Source organism: Lepidochelys olivacea (assembly GCF_965140295.1).
Source record: "Lepidochelys olivacea isolate rLepOli2 genome assembly, chromosome: 3".
NCBI classification, from domain to species: Eukaryota; Metazoa; Chordata; order Testudines; family Cheloniidae; genus Lepidochelys; species Lepidochelys olivacea.
Window position 1 is genome coordinate 95099158 of NC_140413.1, and position 19133 is coordinate 95118290.

Sequence of the window (19133 nt, forward strand, 5' to 3'; positions counted from 1 at the left end):
TGAAGGCAAGAGAAAACTGAAGAGAAACACTCATTTAAGAACAGACGACTAGCATTGCATAATTTGTAGGAAATAAACACACCTGCCTAAATGAAAACTGCAGCAACCCTAAACTCTCACAGCATGGTAGTAGCTAGGCCAACGGCACGCAACTAGGGGCCAGAGGAATTTTTAAAGCAGGAGGATCAGGTGAGTGCTATGTTGGCCATTGTTTCCTTCTCTGATGCCCCCGACATTGTCAGAAAACAGTGAGTACCAAGACATACTCAAAGGTGAACTGCAAAGCTAAAAAAAAATTAATGATTCCCAGAAATCAATGCTAAATGCCTCTGTCCCATCCCTGTTAAGATTACCAGGAATTCCATGATTAACTGTGATTCCACAGAATGATGCATTCTGGGAAATGCCTAGAAAACCAGGAAGTGCCAGGGACTTCACACAGGAGGTGATGAATATAAACAATGAGCTAAAACTTAATTTTGTGCTGAATGACACCTCCTTCCACATGCACAGGAAACTGAATGGGCTGTCAATTAGGAATGACAAACAAGTATGTTAAATCAAAGCAATAGCGGAGATTAGGATTGCTGGGATAGAGAGAATGTAGCTTTAAGCAAAAAACTAATAAGTTACCAATACAAAGTTTTTATTTGTTAAAAGTAAAATAGTCACAAATCCAACTATATTAAAGGACTTATCCTTAGCAAGGTATATACTACATACTTGCTGGCTTTGACTTGACTACAGAGGATAAAAGAAGATAAACATGTTATATTTAGGCATAAAGAACAAAGAAATACATTGTAAACATTTTGCCTACTAACTTTGCTCCCTCCCTTTTGTATATTCCCTCCTCACTCATTCTTAGCTGAACCCTTTCACTCCCTTCACATGCAAAGATGCATAAGTAACGTTACTATGGGCCAGATTTACAAAGGTATTTTTTTTAAAAAAGGTTGAATTTAGTTGTAGAAAAGACTGAAGATACACGGATGCTATGGTTTTCCTTCCCTAAGTTTTCTCATTTAACAGTACTTGTAGATATGATATGAGGGTCCCAATATTCCATATAAAAATACCGCAGTACTGTATTTTGTATTTTCCCCAAAGCTATTAATACACTGATATAAAAGTTAAACTGTTTTGGACTTTACTGTGGAAATCTACAGTAGTATATTTGTATACTGAATATCAAAACAGTATTTTTACTAGATGTGCAGACCTATGTATCATCACTTTGTGTTGAAATACCATTGTTGTGCAAATTCCTAAACAGTGCAACATAAAGACAAACGATATAACTAACAATTACTATTTAAAGAAAGGAACTCTTTTCAAATATGCACCATATCAATGGGTATCTAATTTGCAAAATAGGTCATGCACCAAATAAGAAGCATATTCAAAATAACACAAAGGAATTATGCAATAAAAATATCCACAAAAGACTTTATGTTTGATAATTTATTATTATTGTTATTATTATTATTATTTGTTTTGCTGTACCACCTAGAAGCCCCAATCATGGACAAGGACCCTAAAGAGCTTATAATCTAAATTGCTGATATACTTGATCAACTCTGAGGTACATAGCATCTTCCTAAAGAAGTATGCTCATGGGGATTGTCTGGATCTAAATGCCACCAGTTACAGATTTCAAAATTATTCTGAGTAATAACTGCAATGTAAATTTAGTACATAAGTGTGAATTCTGAACAGGATTGAAAAAAGCATAAATCTAAAAAGGAGGACACCTCCCTTACCTGATTTTTCAGTGGGAACTGTCTTTTCTTGTTTGATTTTTTCCTCTGTATTAAGAAAAAAGTATAAAAGATAGAAATTCATGTGATGTTAGCACAGGGGTATAACTAGCAATATATTTATAAATTCAGCATATTTTACATAAGCCACCATGACTTTTTGCATCACTTTTATTGTAGAACTGTAAAATATGTATTCTGACTGCCTGGTGAGATATTTCATGGCAGGACAAATTATTAGGCCCCAAGCTTTAGCAATGGGAAAACAATAACACTCTTGATAGTGTCTTCCAATTAGCACTCAAAATGAAATTGTTTTTCCACTTAGCCAGTGATAACAATTTTGGGAACCCCCCCTCCGAAATCTGTGCTGAGCATTGGCTTCCAAAGAACTAAATTCTCAGTGCTCTGGGCACGTTCATCCCTAGCATTGGCTTGCCAAATCCTCTTTGTTGCATCAGTTTCTTTTTGGATCACCTTGAGAGGCCACAAAGAAGTGAGTGAGATTTGCCCCTAAATGTATACAATAAAATAACTGGCTTATTTCAAAGGGAATTAACACTGATGGAATAAAATCTAGCTCTGAAAAATACCTTTATTGTATACTGAAAACAAAGAAGATACAGAACTGAATGGTGAAACTTTTTACCAAAGTAGTTGGTAATTTCTGTTCATTTACATGCAATTTAGTTTTTATTACTGAACTATATTTTCTTCCCTTGCAATGTGACTGTCAGCTGAATATGAGCACTGTACACTGAAACTGACTCAGCTCCATCTCACAGCTACCTTTGAAACTGACAGGTCCATTTGGGCACAATGAAGCAGCAGCTATTTTAGATAAAGCAGCTCTTTTTAACATCTCAGCTATGTTATGTGAACATTTTAACTCCAGTGCATTTCCATTCATCTAGGGTTTGTATATTAACAGTTTCATATACCAATACAGTAGGGAAAGGTCTAGTTGACTTTAAAGTTGGACTATACCATCCAAATGGATGAGTGATGGGTGAACCTCAGAAGTTTGGAGTTTCCATTTGCTTTGGATAAGCACCAAAGTCTCAATGCTTATGTGAGTCTTAAACTGAATGGTTTTTGCTTTCCCTAGTTATGATGGAAATCTCACAAGAACATTTTCTCCATGAATCTTTCACTATATGCTGCCTCTTCAAGTAAGAATACAGGGAGGACAGCTCTTTTAATACATTTGTATGTTGGGATATTCTGAGGTTAGCACAGCATTCGATTATAGTAAGACTATGGCTGTAACAGTGCTGTATATTCAAGTGCTTTTGCAAGATGTGCAATGAAGTTAATTTAAGGCAAAGGGCACAAATACACAAATCTCCAGCTTTCTCTCCTGATACAGGAGAGTAGAACACCATGTCCGAACGCTGTATGGCATATTGACATCAAACAGTTCAGCTGAATTAAGCTTTCATTAAGACAGTTACTGAATTAAGACAAAAAGAAAAGGAGTACTTGTGGCACCTTAGAGACTAACCAATTTATCTGAGCATGAGCTTTCGTGAGCTACAGCTCACTTCATCGGATGCATACCGTGGAAACTGCCGCAGACTTTATATACACACAGAGACCATGAAACAATACCTCCTCCCACCCCACTGTCCTGCTGGTAATAGCTTATCTAAAGTAATCATCAAGTTGGGCCATTTCCAGCACAAACTGGCCCAACTTGATGATTACTTTAGATAAGCTATTACCAGCAGGACAGTGGGGTGGGAGGAGGTATTGTTTCATGGTCTCTGTGTGTATATAATGTCTTCTGCAGTTTCCACGGTATGCATCCGATGAAGTGAGCTGTAGCTCACGAAAGCTCATGCTCAAATAAATTGGTTAGTCTCTAAGGTGCCACAAGTACTCCTTTTCTTTTTGCGAATACAGACTAACACGGCTGTTACTCTGAAACCTGAATTAAGACAGTCAAGTGAAATAAAACCTTAGTTTAAACTATTTTCGTAAAAACAACAATTGAGTACCCAGAAATCAAACCATTATTATTTGTATTACTGTAGTGCCTAGGAGACCCAGTCATGCACAAGGACCCCATTGTGCTAGGCACTGTACAAACAAACAGTCCTTGCACCAAATAGCTTACACTCTAAGTATAAGACAACAGACAACTGATATAGATAAACAAGCAAACAAAGAGACAACAGACAAATCTTTGTGTAGGTTTGAACATGATTTGTTAAGAGTGAGGACCCCTCTCCTGTAGTCACCCACCTACCAGATGCCCTTAACCTAGTCTTCCTCAGCTTATGGATCTGCTCATACTCCTGGTGGCAGACCTCCCTGTTATGGATGTAGCCCTCCTTCTCACGTCCAGTCAGATCTTCAAAAGGTGGCTGAATAACCCTTTTACCTGCATCTCTAAGCATTGAGTGAAACCAGGTAGGAAGATAGAGGGACTGGTTTAGGGAAGTCTTTGAATATCTGGGTGCTTACCTAAGCCCAATACATCCCCCAAACTTTTGAGTAGAGGTGGTTGGAAAAACTTTGAGGGAACCATTTTCTGTCAGGGTATTTAATATCATTGAAATCAAAACACTTCATGAAGTCATGCTGAGTTAGTAAAAATTCCATTTTGGGGAAATAGTTCTGAATTCCGAAGTGTCCCGTTTTAACATTTTTGGAATGAAACATTTTGATTTTTCATTTTGAAATTACTTTTTTCCCCCATTTTTTAAATGCGAAAAAAAGTTACAAATTGATTCTTGTATGTTTCCCCTGATTTCAACAGCGTTACACCAGGGATGAATTTGGTTCTCTTGCTTTGGCTGGTCACAACTATATCTGAATTTAAATTTTTCCCTTTTTGGGTCAACATGTTTTTGTACATCTGTTGATTTCTCAGTCTTGTAATACCTTGGAATTTGGTGGCATGAATGATAAGAATTACATTATGAAGCTGCTGTAAATCAAAGTGAAGAAAGAGGCCACTCCCCTTGAGAGGTTTCTTATCATTCAGTCTGCAAGAGCACTCACTGGCACCAGGCCTGCTGATGGGGGAGGGGGGACAAAGGGGGTAATTGCCCAGGCCCCGGGCTATTTAAAAGGGTCCAGGGGCCCCGGCCACTGCCAGCAGGAGCCCCAGCCACTTTTAAATAGCCCAGGCAGGCCACGGGGCTCCTAGGTATGTGTGTGGGGTGGCGACATCTCCGGGCCCCATGCTTTCAGGGGCCCCATGGGCTGGCACAATTGGCCAGAGTGGTCGGTCCTGGAAGTGACAGATTCATCACTTCTGCCCTGGGCCCTGCAGCCCCCTAGGGATGACCCTGGGGCCCGGAATTGTTGTCATTGGGCCTGACTGGCACACAGCAGGAAGAAGAACAACTGATGTTTTCAAATAAGTACTTCCAGTCACCAGCAAACAAACTGCCATACTTCTCCAAAGCAACCATGAATCACCCGAGAAAAGATCTCTTATACAAAAACAAATTCAACAATCCATTGTTCTCATTAAGGGTTTAAATTCCAGGGGCTCTAACCTAGTTTGTAGTTGTGCAAGCTTCTGATCACCCCAACAGAACTTTGCAACTAGATAGTTGTATTGGCTGTGTGATATTCAAGAACCATCGCATTCAGAAATTGAACTACATCTGGAGGAGATATGGCTAACCATTAAGTCAGTGCTGATTTCACTGTGCTCACAGGATAAGTATTCGTGCTGACTGGATGTGTTACATGCAACTGAGCAGCCAAGAAAAAGCCTCCTACCCTCCATCAGTGTGCAGTGGACTGGAACTGGATGGTTTTCATTGCCAAGGGCAGGAGACTGGCTCAGCAGAGGCCACTTATGCTGACATGCTAATTCAACTATCTCATGAGCTGCTGCTGCTGTCTTCATAGGCTTAACTCAGCTCAGGATCTATGCTGGAGTCCAACCATATAGATCCCGATGGAGGCCCATACAGGTGAAAATTCTGCCAAAGGGGAAGGTTGCAACAGTGGAATGTGGCAGCAACCACCTCGCTGCTAGGAGGCCTGCAGGGGTCAGAACTACTTACCAAGTGGGTGGCTGGTTAAGTCAAAGAGAAAATCTTAAAGCTGCCCATCCATGAGAGGATGGTGGTACCATTGCATACCCTCTCTTGGGATAAATCCTCCCATAGGATTCAGGACCAGACTGAGGAGGAAAAGGTATTTTATACCTCCCTCAACCAGCTTCACTAAATGTGGCCCATAGTCTCCAGTATCAGTAAACAAATAGTGGACAATGAGGTAAAAAACAGATTCTGGATGTTCAAAGACTGGGATGAGGAACATTGCCTGCCGGCCCCTCCCCTCAAGAAGGCAGCAATAGAAGATCTCTAAATATCACCAGTTGCTCTACGCAGTAGAATCTTTCAGGGAGATCCTACTCATATCTATGATATTCTACATCTACTAGCATGCTCCACTGTTATACAAGGGAGATGGGGAAAGTAACATACAAAGAATGAGGATTTCCAATGAAACTGTCACAACCACAACAAAAATGTTTGTTCAGACAAATAGGTGAGAAAGAAAGACCTGTCTGCCTGATGCTGAAGGAACACATGTTTGTAAGAAGTATATTAGTGAGCTGATTCAAGAAGAGTTTGTTTTTATGCAAAGCTAGTCCCCATGATAACAGCAGCACTGTCAAACAAGATCAATGAGACTCAAATATCTGCTGTTTCAGGGCCTATTGCATACAATAAGGCTATTCAGCAGCAGCTTAAACTGAGCACCAAATAGCTGAGTTTTCTATCAAACAATCATCTTACCATGAGTTTCTCCTATTGGGCCAGACTATGAATCCCCTTGGTGTCTCAGTGGGAATATTCATGCAAGTACCTCCAGCCCAGTGAGAGGAAACGGATTCACAATCTGGCCCACGATGATCCTCACAATGGGTGAAATTCGCAAATCACCCCAGTGCACAGGATCAACACAAGTCCTACTAAGTGCTGAACTCCTTGTTGATAAGTGATTCATAGACTGTATGATGGTGCTCTCTCTTTTGGACTTTGACCATTTTAGGTAACAACTGATCGTGTTAGGGAAAAGCTTAGATGGGGTGATTCCAAATATTTACCTTGGCTCATTGAGGGCCAGGTTATAAACACTTTACTCCCACTGGTGAGGAGAGTCCCATAAATTGTTCCACTGAAGCGAATGGGACTACTTGTGTGAACAACAGCTCACCATCATTAAAAAGATATTCACAATCTGGCCCCGTGGGAAATAAATTTTCCGCTCCCCTGAAGCAAAACAAACCCCTTCCCTGAACCAGCAGTACCCTCCCCTCCAATTCTGTATAGCACATAAAACCTATTAGAAGAGGACCCTTACATGAACCTTGAAACTGAACACAAAAGACTACCTGGTTTGGCATGGGAAACAGCTTTTTCTTGTTTAATAGATTCATGCTCTGCAAATAAGAAGAACCATAGGATAGAGATTATACGTTAGCCTAGATTACGGTATTTCAATTTAAAACTGAAATGCTCCTTCCAAGAACAAACCAGTCCAAAATCAGATGAAAATGTGTAACTGTTGGTGCCATAATTGCCATGCTAGATTCTGACCTCAGTTACACCAGTATAAATCTAGAAGAACTCCTTAGCCTTCCATCTCACTCATTTCCTACGCTTATAACCCTTCTCTGACAAGGAACATGTGAAGATGCCTTCCTCATTCAAATGTAACTTTCTCCATTGATATAATACTTACTGTGTTCATGAGGTTTCACTACTGTCACTAGAAAAAAAAGAGAAAGAAAAGTATATTTTTAATATGTATGTCACTACAGTGTATGTTTTAGTGAATTTGTTCTATTTGGGTCAATAACACAGAGCTTTGATAACGTATAAAACAGCCAGCACACTGTGTACAAATAACATGTACATTTGCAAAATCAGAAAAGGAGAGCACTGTCATAACCGAATAGCTCCTGACAACTCATTTTAGGCCAAATATGAAGTGATGTGTAAGACAGTCTAAATTAGGCTCCTGTAAAATTCCCTTAGAACTAATTACACCCACTCTAGCAGCTCATGAACAATTCTAAATTGGTGGCAATTTAGAACTGGGCAAAAAATTTCACACAAACCTTTCTTTGGGGGGAAGGAGGGAGGAAATGCAGATTTGTCAAAACCAAAATATTTCATGAATTCACATCAATTTTGCCTGATTGTTTCAGTTGAACAAAACCAAAAACAAACTTCTGAAAAAAATCAAAATGTTTTGACTCAGGATTTTCAAAATGGATAATTTCAAGGTTTTTAAAATTTTGAAATGACTTTTCATTTTGAAATGTCCTTTCATTTGGTTAAAAAAAAAAAACAACCAAAAACATTTTAAAGTGGTCAAAATCTAAACAAAAAAATGTCCACTCTTTGATTTGCCAAACATTTCAAAATTATTTGTTTTTGATTCAACTCAAAAACTTTTTTTTCCCCCCAGAATTGCCAAAGAATCCAAAAATCCATTATTCACCCAGCTCTATGCCAATTACACTACTGGCTAGCTATTGGGGGGTAGGGGTGGGGGAGTAAATTTCATTCCACAAAGGGGTGTAGCAGTGGCTTCATTCTGCCTCCATGGGTTCACTCTCCATCACTAAACTGCAAAAATGTTTCCCTGAGTGCTGTATTACCCCAGTTCATTGGAGAACAAGGTCATAGGGTTATCAGATGTCTGCATATGGTTCAAGAGAGCAGTTGGAAAGGTTGCTGGCGAATACGTTGGTCCAAATCTCACATCCTAATGGGGACATAGTCTACCATGTAAGGTTTTAGCTTCCCCACTGGTTAGGCTATATGCTGCAATGCCCAGCAACAAATAGGCAGGGGGAAAACAGTGCTCCTCTTAAGTAGGCCAGCAAAGCAAGCTATAGAGCAAGTCCTAACCAGGAGTCGAATGTAACATGTGATCTTAGCTGGTGTAAATGGAGCTACTCAATTTACACCAACTGAGGACTTGGCCCCTTATGATTCGCAGGATACCAGGCAGCACTCAGCATAGTTTTTCCACATGGAGGGAGAAATACATGTTTTCAGTGTGAAAAATTCTCTCAGAGTGAAATACTAAAAGAAATCCAAGATTGCTGGGCTTATTTCACAGTGAAGCAGAAATGTGTCTTCCTTCACAGAGCAGCTATGCTACAATCACCCATTCCCCACTTGTGCCTGCTATTGTTACCCTGGATTAAAAGAGACAGCAACAGGAGCCAATACTCAGATCACAACAGAAATAATGGAGCATTTTGTGTTAAGAGGGAACGTAGGATAAGAATTCTAAGTGGTGGCAAGCACAGAATCAGCAATGTGAAGGAACTTAACATGGTGACAGAAGATATCAGTACTCCTGCGGCCCCATTTGTCATGGCTGTGGAATTCACATATCAAAACATTTGGCCCCAGCAGTGTTAAGCTACAGTCTTTTTACAACAATCTTTGAAGATGCTTGCTGCACATCTCTTATTCCAGGGGTTCTCAGACTTTTGTACTGGTGACCCCTTTCACACAGCAAGCCTCTGAGTGCGACCCCCCCACCCTTATACATTAAAAACACTTTTTAATATATTTAACACCTTTATAAATGCTGGAGGCAAAGCAGGGTTTGGGGTGGAGCCTGACAGCTCATGACCCAGCCATGTAATAACCTCACGACCCCTTCAGGGGTCCCAACCCCCTGTTTGAGAACCCCTGTCTTATTCTGTTATGTACATTAACAACATACTTGGTAGTTTGGCCTCAACTTTTTTGCCTAAAAATACAAAAAAAATCCATTTTCAGTACAAAATAAGCTTTCGATAAATTCTACTGTATTAGATGACACATTTGAACTCTGAAGGTGGAACTCAGACTGTATGATGCAAAAAACCCTAAACTAACAAAAAACAAAATTCCTTCTCAGCTATGAATTTTAACTGAGCAAATTAAATTCAGAGCAAGTGTCAGTTTAGAATATTAATTTATGGAGCTGAAATGATGACTGGTGCAACCATAACAAGACAGCATTTATAACACTAAGTACTATAATTAACAAATAATAATAAATTGTTACAGCTAGGCAAATAAAACACAAATACTGATTTAAGAACTCTTGAAATTCATCAAATAATTTGATGGACATTATTTGACCATGTCTATAATCTCAAAAATAATGGTTTATTATAGCACAGTCTATCCAAGGTTCTCAAATTATCTTCAGACATTAAGAATTCAGCCTTAACAGTCCTGTGAAGAAAATATTATTTCTGTTTTAAATGATGGAGGATGGAGCTAGGCTGTGCTCAGTGGTGGCAGATGACAGAACAAGAAGCAATGGTTTCAAGTTGCAGTGGGCGAGGTCTAGGTTGGATATTAGGAAAAACTATTTCACTAGGAGGGTGGTGAAGCACTGCAATGGGTTACCTAGGAAGGTGGTGGAATCTCCATCCTTAGAGGTTTTTAAGGCCCTTTGCTTGACAAAGCCCTGGCTGGGATGATTTAGTTGGTGTTGGTCCTGCTTTGAGCAGGGGGTTGGACTAGATGACCTCCTGAGATCTCTTCCAACTCTAATCTTCTATGATTCTATGTGGAAAAACTGTGACACAGAGAGGTTAAGTGACTTGCCTTAATTCATATGACTTGCATGTCATGATCAGGAATAGAACTTGCGTCTCCTGAGTGAGGTAGGTAACTGTGTCCTTTTCCACATTTGACTGATGGAAAAAGGCAATGACACTTAACCAAAGCCAGAGGGAGCCAGTGTCAGAATGGAAGCTGAATTTTTAAATTCCTGATTCCCAGACTTATGCTTTAACCTTTGGATCATGCCTTTCTCTAATCAAATACACCAAATAATAATTAGATTGGTCAGGAATTTTCCATCTGAATGTTATTTGACAGAAAATGCAGTTTCTGCAAAAATGATATTTTACACAAGAAAATTCTGATTTTGCTGAAGTGTTTCAATTTTCTGTTGGGAAAAATCAAAACAAAATATTCAGTTTTGGGTCAAGTTTACCTGACCCAAAACAATTTACCTGACTCAAAACTTAATCAAAATGACATGGGACAGCTGGACATTAGCCCGTCTCTGCCAAAGCTGCCATGGTGTCTCAAGGAAGTTGTAATTCAGATGCCCCACACTGACATTCTCCTTTATAGGCCATCCTCTTTGGCCAGACTATACCTCCCATGATGCACTGTAGTTTTCCCTCTGGCTGCCATGTGCATCATAGGAGTCTCATGGCCAAGGTGCATCATGGGAGATGTAGTCCAACTGTGCAACCTGGCCTACAGCGAGGCCTGGGGGCAATGAAGCAACTGTACTACATTCATGATGCACTTCAGCAGCTCAGGTGGTCACTGATTAATGTCAAACCAAACTGAAATGAAGCATTTTGACAATCTCTGAATTGAAAATTTTCAGAATTTTCCATTCCATAAAAACATTTATATTTTCACTTTTCCTCCTGATTTTGGATTGCGGCAGATTATACCTCTCTAGTGACCCCTTAGGGAAAGGCTGGGCACTGAGTCTCAGAGTCTAGGCCACAACCCTCCAACTGTGCTGTTCAGGCCATCTGCCCTTTGCAGGGTGAAGGTAAATCAGTCCAAACAAAAAAGTCAGTATGCTTCTGCAGACCACAAAATTAATCTTGGTACCAGACTTGGCAGTTTCATCTGTTACTATTTTTACATTGAATTCAAATTATGTTTGAATCTTGCCTGCTCTTCTGAATGCCAGAAGGGTATTAATTATATACTGCATATTCCTGTAAATTAGCTTCAGATAAGGATTGAGAAGAAAAATCCTTCAGTTTATTGAACCATAAATTGGTAAGGCTGAAAGCAGAACATGCTTACTGATTATTGTCATCTAGATGGAAAACTTGACATGTTGTTTACTATTCAGATAGCGAACATATTTTTGTGTTTGTGTGTGACCGAGTGAGACTGTGAACACGCATTATAAAAAAGAATTCATTAGTAAGTGAAATGGATGTAATTCTAGAACCATTTATTGTACTAAGTGATAACAAAATAATACAGATGTTTTATAGCTAGAGAAATTTATTCTTTGACTGCACAGTTAAATGCATATTCTAAACAAAGAAGTTACCCAACAAAGACTCCTGCTGACTTTACTGGGATTTGGATTGGACCCTAAACTCACACTACCCTGACATTTATCTGTAACTAAATGACAAGTAAAGGGCCAAAAGGGAAACTGAGATCAACAGAAGTCTCTTTGTGACATCCAAAGGCAGAACTTGTTCCCTAGAATTTGCACCTCAGACCTCGACGCACAAAAGAACCAAATTCTGAGACCCTTACACATGTTATGTAGCACTTACTCCACAAGAAGTCCTGTTGACTTCAGTGGGGCTACTTAGAGAGTAAGGTACTATTCAGCATGAGTAAGAATGTCAGAAGCATCCTCAAGTGTTTAAATAGAGTCTCTCTTTAAAATGTGACCGAAACTTTAAAACAAGAAATGAAGACATACCTTCAGCATCAGGATGAAGGACTACTTTAGCATCTTTCACCTTTTTGGCTTCTAAAATCACTGTAAATGAATAAATAATATCAAGATGCAATACAAAAACAAATCCTTCTCCAAATAAAATGTGATGTTTGAGACTATGCAGAATCCCAAAACAAAGTGAGAAAAGTAAAAAAGACCTAGAGTTTTTAATGCCTTTCTCTCTCTGATGTCCCTATTAGTAAAACATTTAAGCATTTGCTCAAATCCATCCCCCTCCACAAAAGCACATGAGCACATGCCTAAAGTTAATCATGTGATCAAGTCTAAGTGCCTTGAAAGGAATTTAAGAACCTACTTAAATGCTTTCTTGAATTAGGGAATTAAAGCTTCTCTCCCATATGAATGTGATTTGTTCCTTTTAAAATTTCCAAGGAGCATACTTCAGGGAGCAGTATGAGTTAACATGTGTCATATGATTCTGCTTAATCTTCAGTACAGTTTTAATTTAAGGTTCAATGAAACAGCTTTATCCTTGTTGGTACAAGGTGCTTCAGATTGTGAAATACATGTGTTATCAACAAACCGGCAGGAAAATGAGATTAATTATATTTGGACAATTTCAATATATCTCAGACTAAATAGATTTGAAAAAAAGCTTTAGAATGGAATTCATCAGGATTTATCACCTTATCCTAGACCAGTTTACCCACTCTTGTAAAGTTATTGCCTACTGATTCAAGGGGTGCAGCACAATGTGCCATTTTCCCTCTGTTTTCAACATTAATGGATCTGATCCATCAAAATAAATTGTTCTCTTCTGAGCCCTGGCAGGCCTTAGGAAAGTAGATGCCAGTTAAGCAGCAGGAAGACTGATTCTGCAGAAAGGCCTGCCTGTCGCGCATGCAGCTAAATTATAACCCACAAAGTAGATCAAAAGCAGCAGGTTGATTGGAAAGAGAAGAAGTTGTGTCCTCCTTGCCCTGCTCTTCACTGTACTAGTTAAGATTGCTCCAATAGCCCTTGGGCAATAGTAACTCAACTGAAGGGATACAGGTAAGAGGGAAAGAGAGTGGTGGTTGGTATGCTAGACAAAAGAAAACCTGTGGACGGAATTTGAAAAAAGCAAGATTACCCACTAAAACAGCTCTCCTTAACATAGAATGGCCTTTCAACCTTCCTTACAACTCCTATCTATCTTAGGTACTAATATGGTTCCCATTAATACAGTATCTCAACACTTCACAGTTTTCAAGGTAATTATCTTCACAGCATCCCTGTGAGTGAAGGAAATATTTATCTTGTATTAAAATGGGGAATGCAGGCACATGCCTAAAGTCACACAGAGTCTGTGGTGAAGCAGGAAATGGAGCATAGGTCTCCCAAGTCCCTGGCTAGCCTTGTAATCACGAGACCATCCCTCTTACTTCCTGTTTATTCTGGTAGGCCTGTGCACAGCTAGAAAGCTCCATGGAGGAGAATTTCACCACTGTTCTTCTCATTAACCACGATGACGTGGTGCCGTGATGAAGGCAAATCTCCTTAAAGAAGCTCTGCTTTACCATTATAATTAATAATTGGCCAATGCTATTAGGTTCTACAGGGCATTAAACTACAGTAAACCAATCCTTATACTGTAGCTCTCCAACAAAAAAACAGAGTGCTCAAATGAAAGCCATAGTTTTTTCTATCCTACAGATAGAGTAGAGAAGCAGCAAAGCCAATTCTGATATATTTGATTCCATATAATTTCTATTTCTGTGCCATCTCCATTTGGATTGCCTTATATATACACTCCAAACCTTAGTTTTTTGGTGGGGGTTAAGCTGTATTCTCAATTTTAGCTCAGGAGCACTCTGTAACACAGAAATATGAAGAAAAATAGAAACTTTCTGCTACTTCTTGGTATGAGTGTAACAATAGGGGTAGAGAAGAGGTATAGGCTACTTAGAGATATTTTATGAGAGGACCCACTTCAGCTTGAATCTGAGCTGCATGCCTGTGGGGAACGGAAATAATGGTTCAAATCTTCCCTCATTTCCTACACTCAAGTTTGTCAGATGAACAATAGAAGTGCACTGGGAAATGCAGATCTTGTTGAAACAGAGTAATTTCATACAAAGGTATTAAAAGTTAATGGCTTTAAAGTACTGTAAGTTTCAAACTCCCAGGAGGACAAATCTTCCATAGAGGGAACTGGAGAGATGAAAATACAGCTAAAGCCCGATTGTTTTGTGCACTGTATTCGCAACTTAGGCGCATGTGTTGAAATGCCTGAAGAACAATTATTAAAGCCTGATCTTTAGATGCAATTTTCCTGATGTTATATAACAGGAAACATACAACCAATATAGAACATACCTAAAGTATACTAAAAACAGTTTTCAGGGAAATCATGGTACATCATTGGGGTCAAAGGCATCATTCTTCTACAGGGTGCCCATGCATCTGTGCAAGCATTGTTATTGTTTAGAGATGAGCTCAGACCAAACCCCCAAAATGAAATACATATTTCAAGGCACATTTCACAGCTGACAGTTATCTCTATAATGCACCAAATCAAAATCTGACACCCAAGCCCCATGGAAAAAGTTTAGATCTGGTTCTGAACTTCACTGTTCAGACCCTTCTCTATTACTGACTAATTTCAATTAAGTGTAAAAAACAGCACCTTTGTGCATATGCTTCAATAGGCAATTTAATTAATGTGGAATAGAGGCTTTTAAAATGTGGAGAACGCATACATTTATGGAAAGTAAGAACATACTGATGGACTTCAGGGGAAAAATATGTGCATATGATATTACTTGAAACACTGACATTTAATTAACTTTTGACAATGCTCCTGGGATTTTTTTCCATAATGCTAGCCAAATTAATTGTGAGGTAAGATACAGGGATAATGACTGGTCTGTAACTCCACTAACTAATTTTTTCAGCATTAGTTACAAGCTTTCGAAAGCACATTTCAGAAAATTATGATCACACAGTTAAAGTAGGGGATTTTTTAAAGTGTCAAATCCAAGACTCATTAACTTTGGAATGGTATTTCAATAGTCAGTCCTCCTCAAAGCATTTACTTGCAGTATTTTTCTGCATGTTGGAATATGGTAATAGTTTCCCCAGTGGGGGAATTTGTTTGGCTAATTAACTATGTGTTGTAAGCACACCAAAGTCTTTCAATACGTTGTGCTGATCGACAGTTAAGCAGAATAATGATGAAAATGCTGACATTGTGCCAGTGCACATATATTACACCTAGCAAACGGTGAAAATACAGTTCTATGTAGTTGGTGGCCTCTTATTTTAGCAATCGCAGCTATTGCATCATCATTAAAACACAAGCTTAACTGTGTCTGTAACTAGGACTGAATAAATTACTGTTGTATTTTAACACAAGCAAAAAATGCTTAACATATTGTAATAATAACAGTAACTAAAATGATATAGATGTAAACTATTTTAAACTGGTGTTACTAAATAAATACATGTTTTCTTTAATTTAAAAGTATGCCCTCAATTTTCATTTAAGTGGGGTTACAAAAACGTAACCAATGGCAAGAGTTTGGGCTAAGTCATTTTGGGTAAAAATTTCAAAAGCTCCTAAGTAACTTAAAAACTTAAGCCCCATTGAGAGTGGGTCCTGTGCTCCTCAATCCCAAAGGCAGTTTTGAACATTTACCCTAGATGCTTAAATATGGATTTAGGAACCTAACTTTAGGCACAGAGGACTGAAAATTTTGGCTTTGGTCCCTAATTTAGGATCTGGTGAGAGTAGATATTCTGTATGTATCACCCATTGAAGTCTATAAACTATTACCTGGTTTTGCTGGCTTTTCTTCTTTTTTGACTTCAGGTTCTGAGAAAAATATTAATAAAAAGATTTTTAGAAGTTAAAATTTCAAAAAACAAAAATTCCTTCATTTCAATTTGTGTCCTATTCTTGTTACTCAGTTTTTATACCATCTCTCAGCTAAAAAAGTCTGTTATAACTGACAGTCCTGTAGTACTTCGAGTAAGATAATTAATCGTAATACATACTCTATTGTAATAATTTTATGTACATAACAATTGACTTATCTGAGGATATCAACGGTACTTGACAGTTATTAATTCATTAAGTCTCTCACAATTCTGTAAAATGGGTATTTATGTGTACCCATATTACAGATAGAGTAAAGTACACAAAAATTAATTAGAACTTGCTACTGAGGGCTATAGAGTATTCAGTAATTTTCCCATATTCATTGCAAATTCTACATATATACAACTAGAACTAGGCAGGAAATGTTTTTTTCTGTCCTGCAAAATTGTTTTTGCTATTATGAAAGTTTTCCAATTCCGCACTGGGATGAAATTGAAACCTGTCAACAAAAAAATCCAGGGAGGGACTTCCCACAGAATAGCCACTCTCCTGGGAGAATCACACAGAGCAGAATGAGATGAGTTACCTCAGAACCTGCCTAAACCAGAGTTACCTTTGAGCTTTTGCCTGCTTAAGGCTGATCAGTCATTCCTAAACCAGAGAGTGTGAGGAGTCATCAGAGGCAATTACCTGCAAGTCTTATGATAAGCCCCACACCATTCTGCCAGGGGTCAGCCAACCCACAGGCAAGGACCCACCCAGGTGATCCACAGCAGGTATCTAGGCTCCTAAGGGAAGCAGTTTCTCCACCCTACTCACAGTCCCTACCTGGCTGGGAACTTTCCCCTATTGCCAATAGTTCCAACAGACTGCTCTTACTGCAGCTCGAGCCCATGCCTGTTTCCATGCTGACCAACTGCTGCTCCAGCCTGCATCTGTTCCTGAGTCAACTGGCCATCTGGGATTCGGACAGCTTGAATCTGTGTTTCTCAGGTCCCTCTGAAAATTTGGTAGAAACTAACCCTTTTGCAAGAAAAGTTTCAGTTTCAATGAACTGGCACTTCCTGGTGAAAAGCTTTTCTCAGAAACTTTTGGACTGTAATGCCCAGGGATTAGGCAGGTCAAAGGGCAGTCCAAATCAGTGGTCAGAATTCATGCAAGCAGTCCAATAGCCAGAAGATCCAATCCAAGGGAAACATACAGTGAGGTAGCTGGCAGGATCAGGGAAAGCAGGGTCAAACAGGGTCTGAGTAGCAACTAGAAGGCAATGGCTTATTACTCAAACAAGATTAGAAAGGAAGCAGGAAGTTTATATATGGTCACCAGTCAATGAGGGTCAAGATCATGTGGCCAAACAGGGTACAGGGTGCAGAACCCAGGTATCTGGCTCACCCAACTGTGTGAATTCCTAGGTAACTGCCTGAGTCAGTGTCGTGTGAGGGCCTAGACTGCTTCCCAAGAACAACATTTCTTGAAAACAGCTATGTTTTGATCTTTCAGCATGGAAAAGCATTGATTTTTGCACTTTCTGAGTACATAAGAAAAGCCACCTATTAAATGAAATAACTCTTTTGGCATGAGTAGATTTGTACAAAAGCAAAAATAAACATGTTCCGGTAACTGGAATTTCCTTGCCAATAGCATAGATTTCCTGGAAAATGTCCTCTTATAGTACAGACAGAGTTACTATGCTTTTTCTCTGACTTAGCTAGAATGACTACCCTAACCTTCAGTTCAAGTAACCATATGAGTTCTATCTGGTGGCTGTTGTTTATTGCCTCTTGTTTATTTTTTATATTTAAAAAAATAATATGCTGCCTATATTTTAAGAGAGGAATCCCAGAAAGTTTAACTTGATGATTAAAAGAATACACGTTTTCTCTCATGAGCATGTGTAATACATGTCTCAGTAGTAGATTTAGGTATTCCACTTTGTAGCCCAGTGGTCTAGCTGGCCTTTATTATATTTTCTGCTTTGCATTATATTCAGCAGTAATGCAAGGAACCTACAGACCTGTATCCTGTAAGACATTAGCTTCAGCAAGTTAGAGTAAGGCTTGAGGCCTATGACTTTTGAACAGATAAACTTTGACAGATAAGCAGCCAATGGAAACAAGTATTGGGGAGCCAAAAATAGAGTGTTTAAGAGGAAGTTCTGATGACAGGTACATGATCCAACCATAAGAATGTCATGACAATGAGTTGACTTATATAACAGGTACATCAACTACCTAACCACAAGAGGGCCATGGTAACGAATCAACACATATGATAATAAGTTGAGATCACTGAGATACTAACCTATAGAAGAAAGACACTCCAACATTAATAAGGTAAGGAATACAAATAAAGAAAAGGGGCAAATCCCCTACACCATCCCTGTTCATCCTGGCTAATAGCCATTGATGGACCTATCCTCCATGAATTTATCTAGATCTTTTTTGAATACTGTTATAGTCTTGGCCTTCACAAAATCCTCTGGCAAGGAGTTCCACAGGTTGACTGTGTGTTGTGTGAAAAAATATTTCCCTTTGTTTGTTTTAAACCTTCTGCCTATTAATTTCATTTGGTGACCCCTAATTCTTGTGTCATGAGAAGGAGTAAGGACTTCCTTATTTACTTTCTCCACACCAGTCATGATTTTATAGACCTCAATCATATCCCTCCTTAGTCGTCTCTTTTCCAAGATGAAAAATCCCAATTTTATTAATTTCTCCTCATATGGCAGCCATTCCGTACCCCTAATCATTTTTGTTGCTCTTTTCTGAACCTTTTCCAAGTCCAATATATCTTTTTTGAGATGGGGCAACCACATCTGCACACAGTATTCAAGATGTGAGCATACCATGGATTTATATAGAGACAATATTTTATTTTCTGTCTTATTATCTGTCCCTTTCTTAATAATTCCCAACATTCTGTTCACTTTTTTGACTGCCACTGCACATTGAGTGGATATTTTCAGAGAACTATCCACAGTGACTCCAAGATCTATTTTTTGAGTGGTAACAGCTAATTTAGACCCCATTATTTTATATATA

The 19133-nt window shown here is 38.9% G+C and overlaps 1 protein-coding gene across 7 annotated transcripts in view; it reads right to left on the minus strand.

Moving 5' to 3' along the window:
- LOC311519000 (uncharacterized protein) overlaps positions 1-19133 on the minus strand; it is a 152063-nt gene that overhangs the window by 34286 nt on the left and 98644 nt on the right. For 6 of the 7 annotated variants that reach the window (XM_084625114.1, XM_084625119.1, XM_084625118.1 and 3 more), the window contains exons 22-27: positions 16048-16086; positions 12252-12311; positions 9492-9518; positions 7482-7508; positions 7132-7179; positions 1764-1808 (exon numbers count right to left, since the gene is read on the minus strand). In XM_084625114.1, the coding sequence (XP_084481240.1) occupies positions 1764-1808; positions 7132-7179; positions 7482-7508; positions 9492-9518; positions 12252-12311; positions 16048-16086 (246 nt within the window). The remainder of the gene's footprint in view (positions 1-1763; positions 1809-7131; positions 7180-7481; positions 7509-9491; positions 9519-12251; positions 12312-16047; positions 16087-19133) is intronic. The other variant, XM_084625116.1, reaches the window with a different exon arrangement.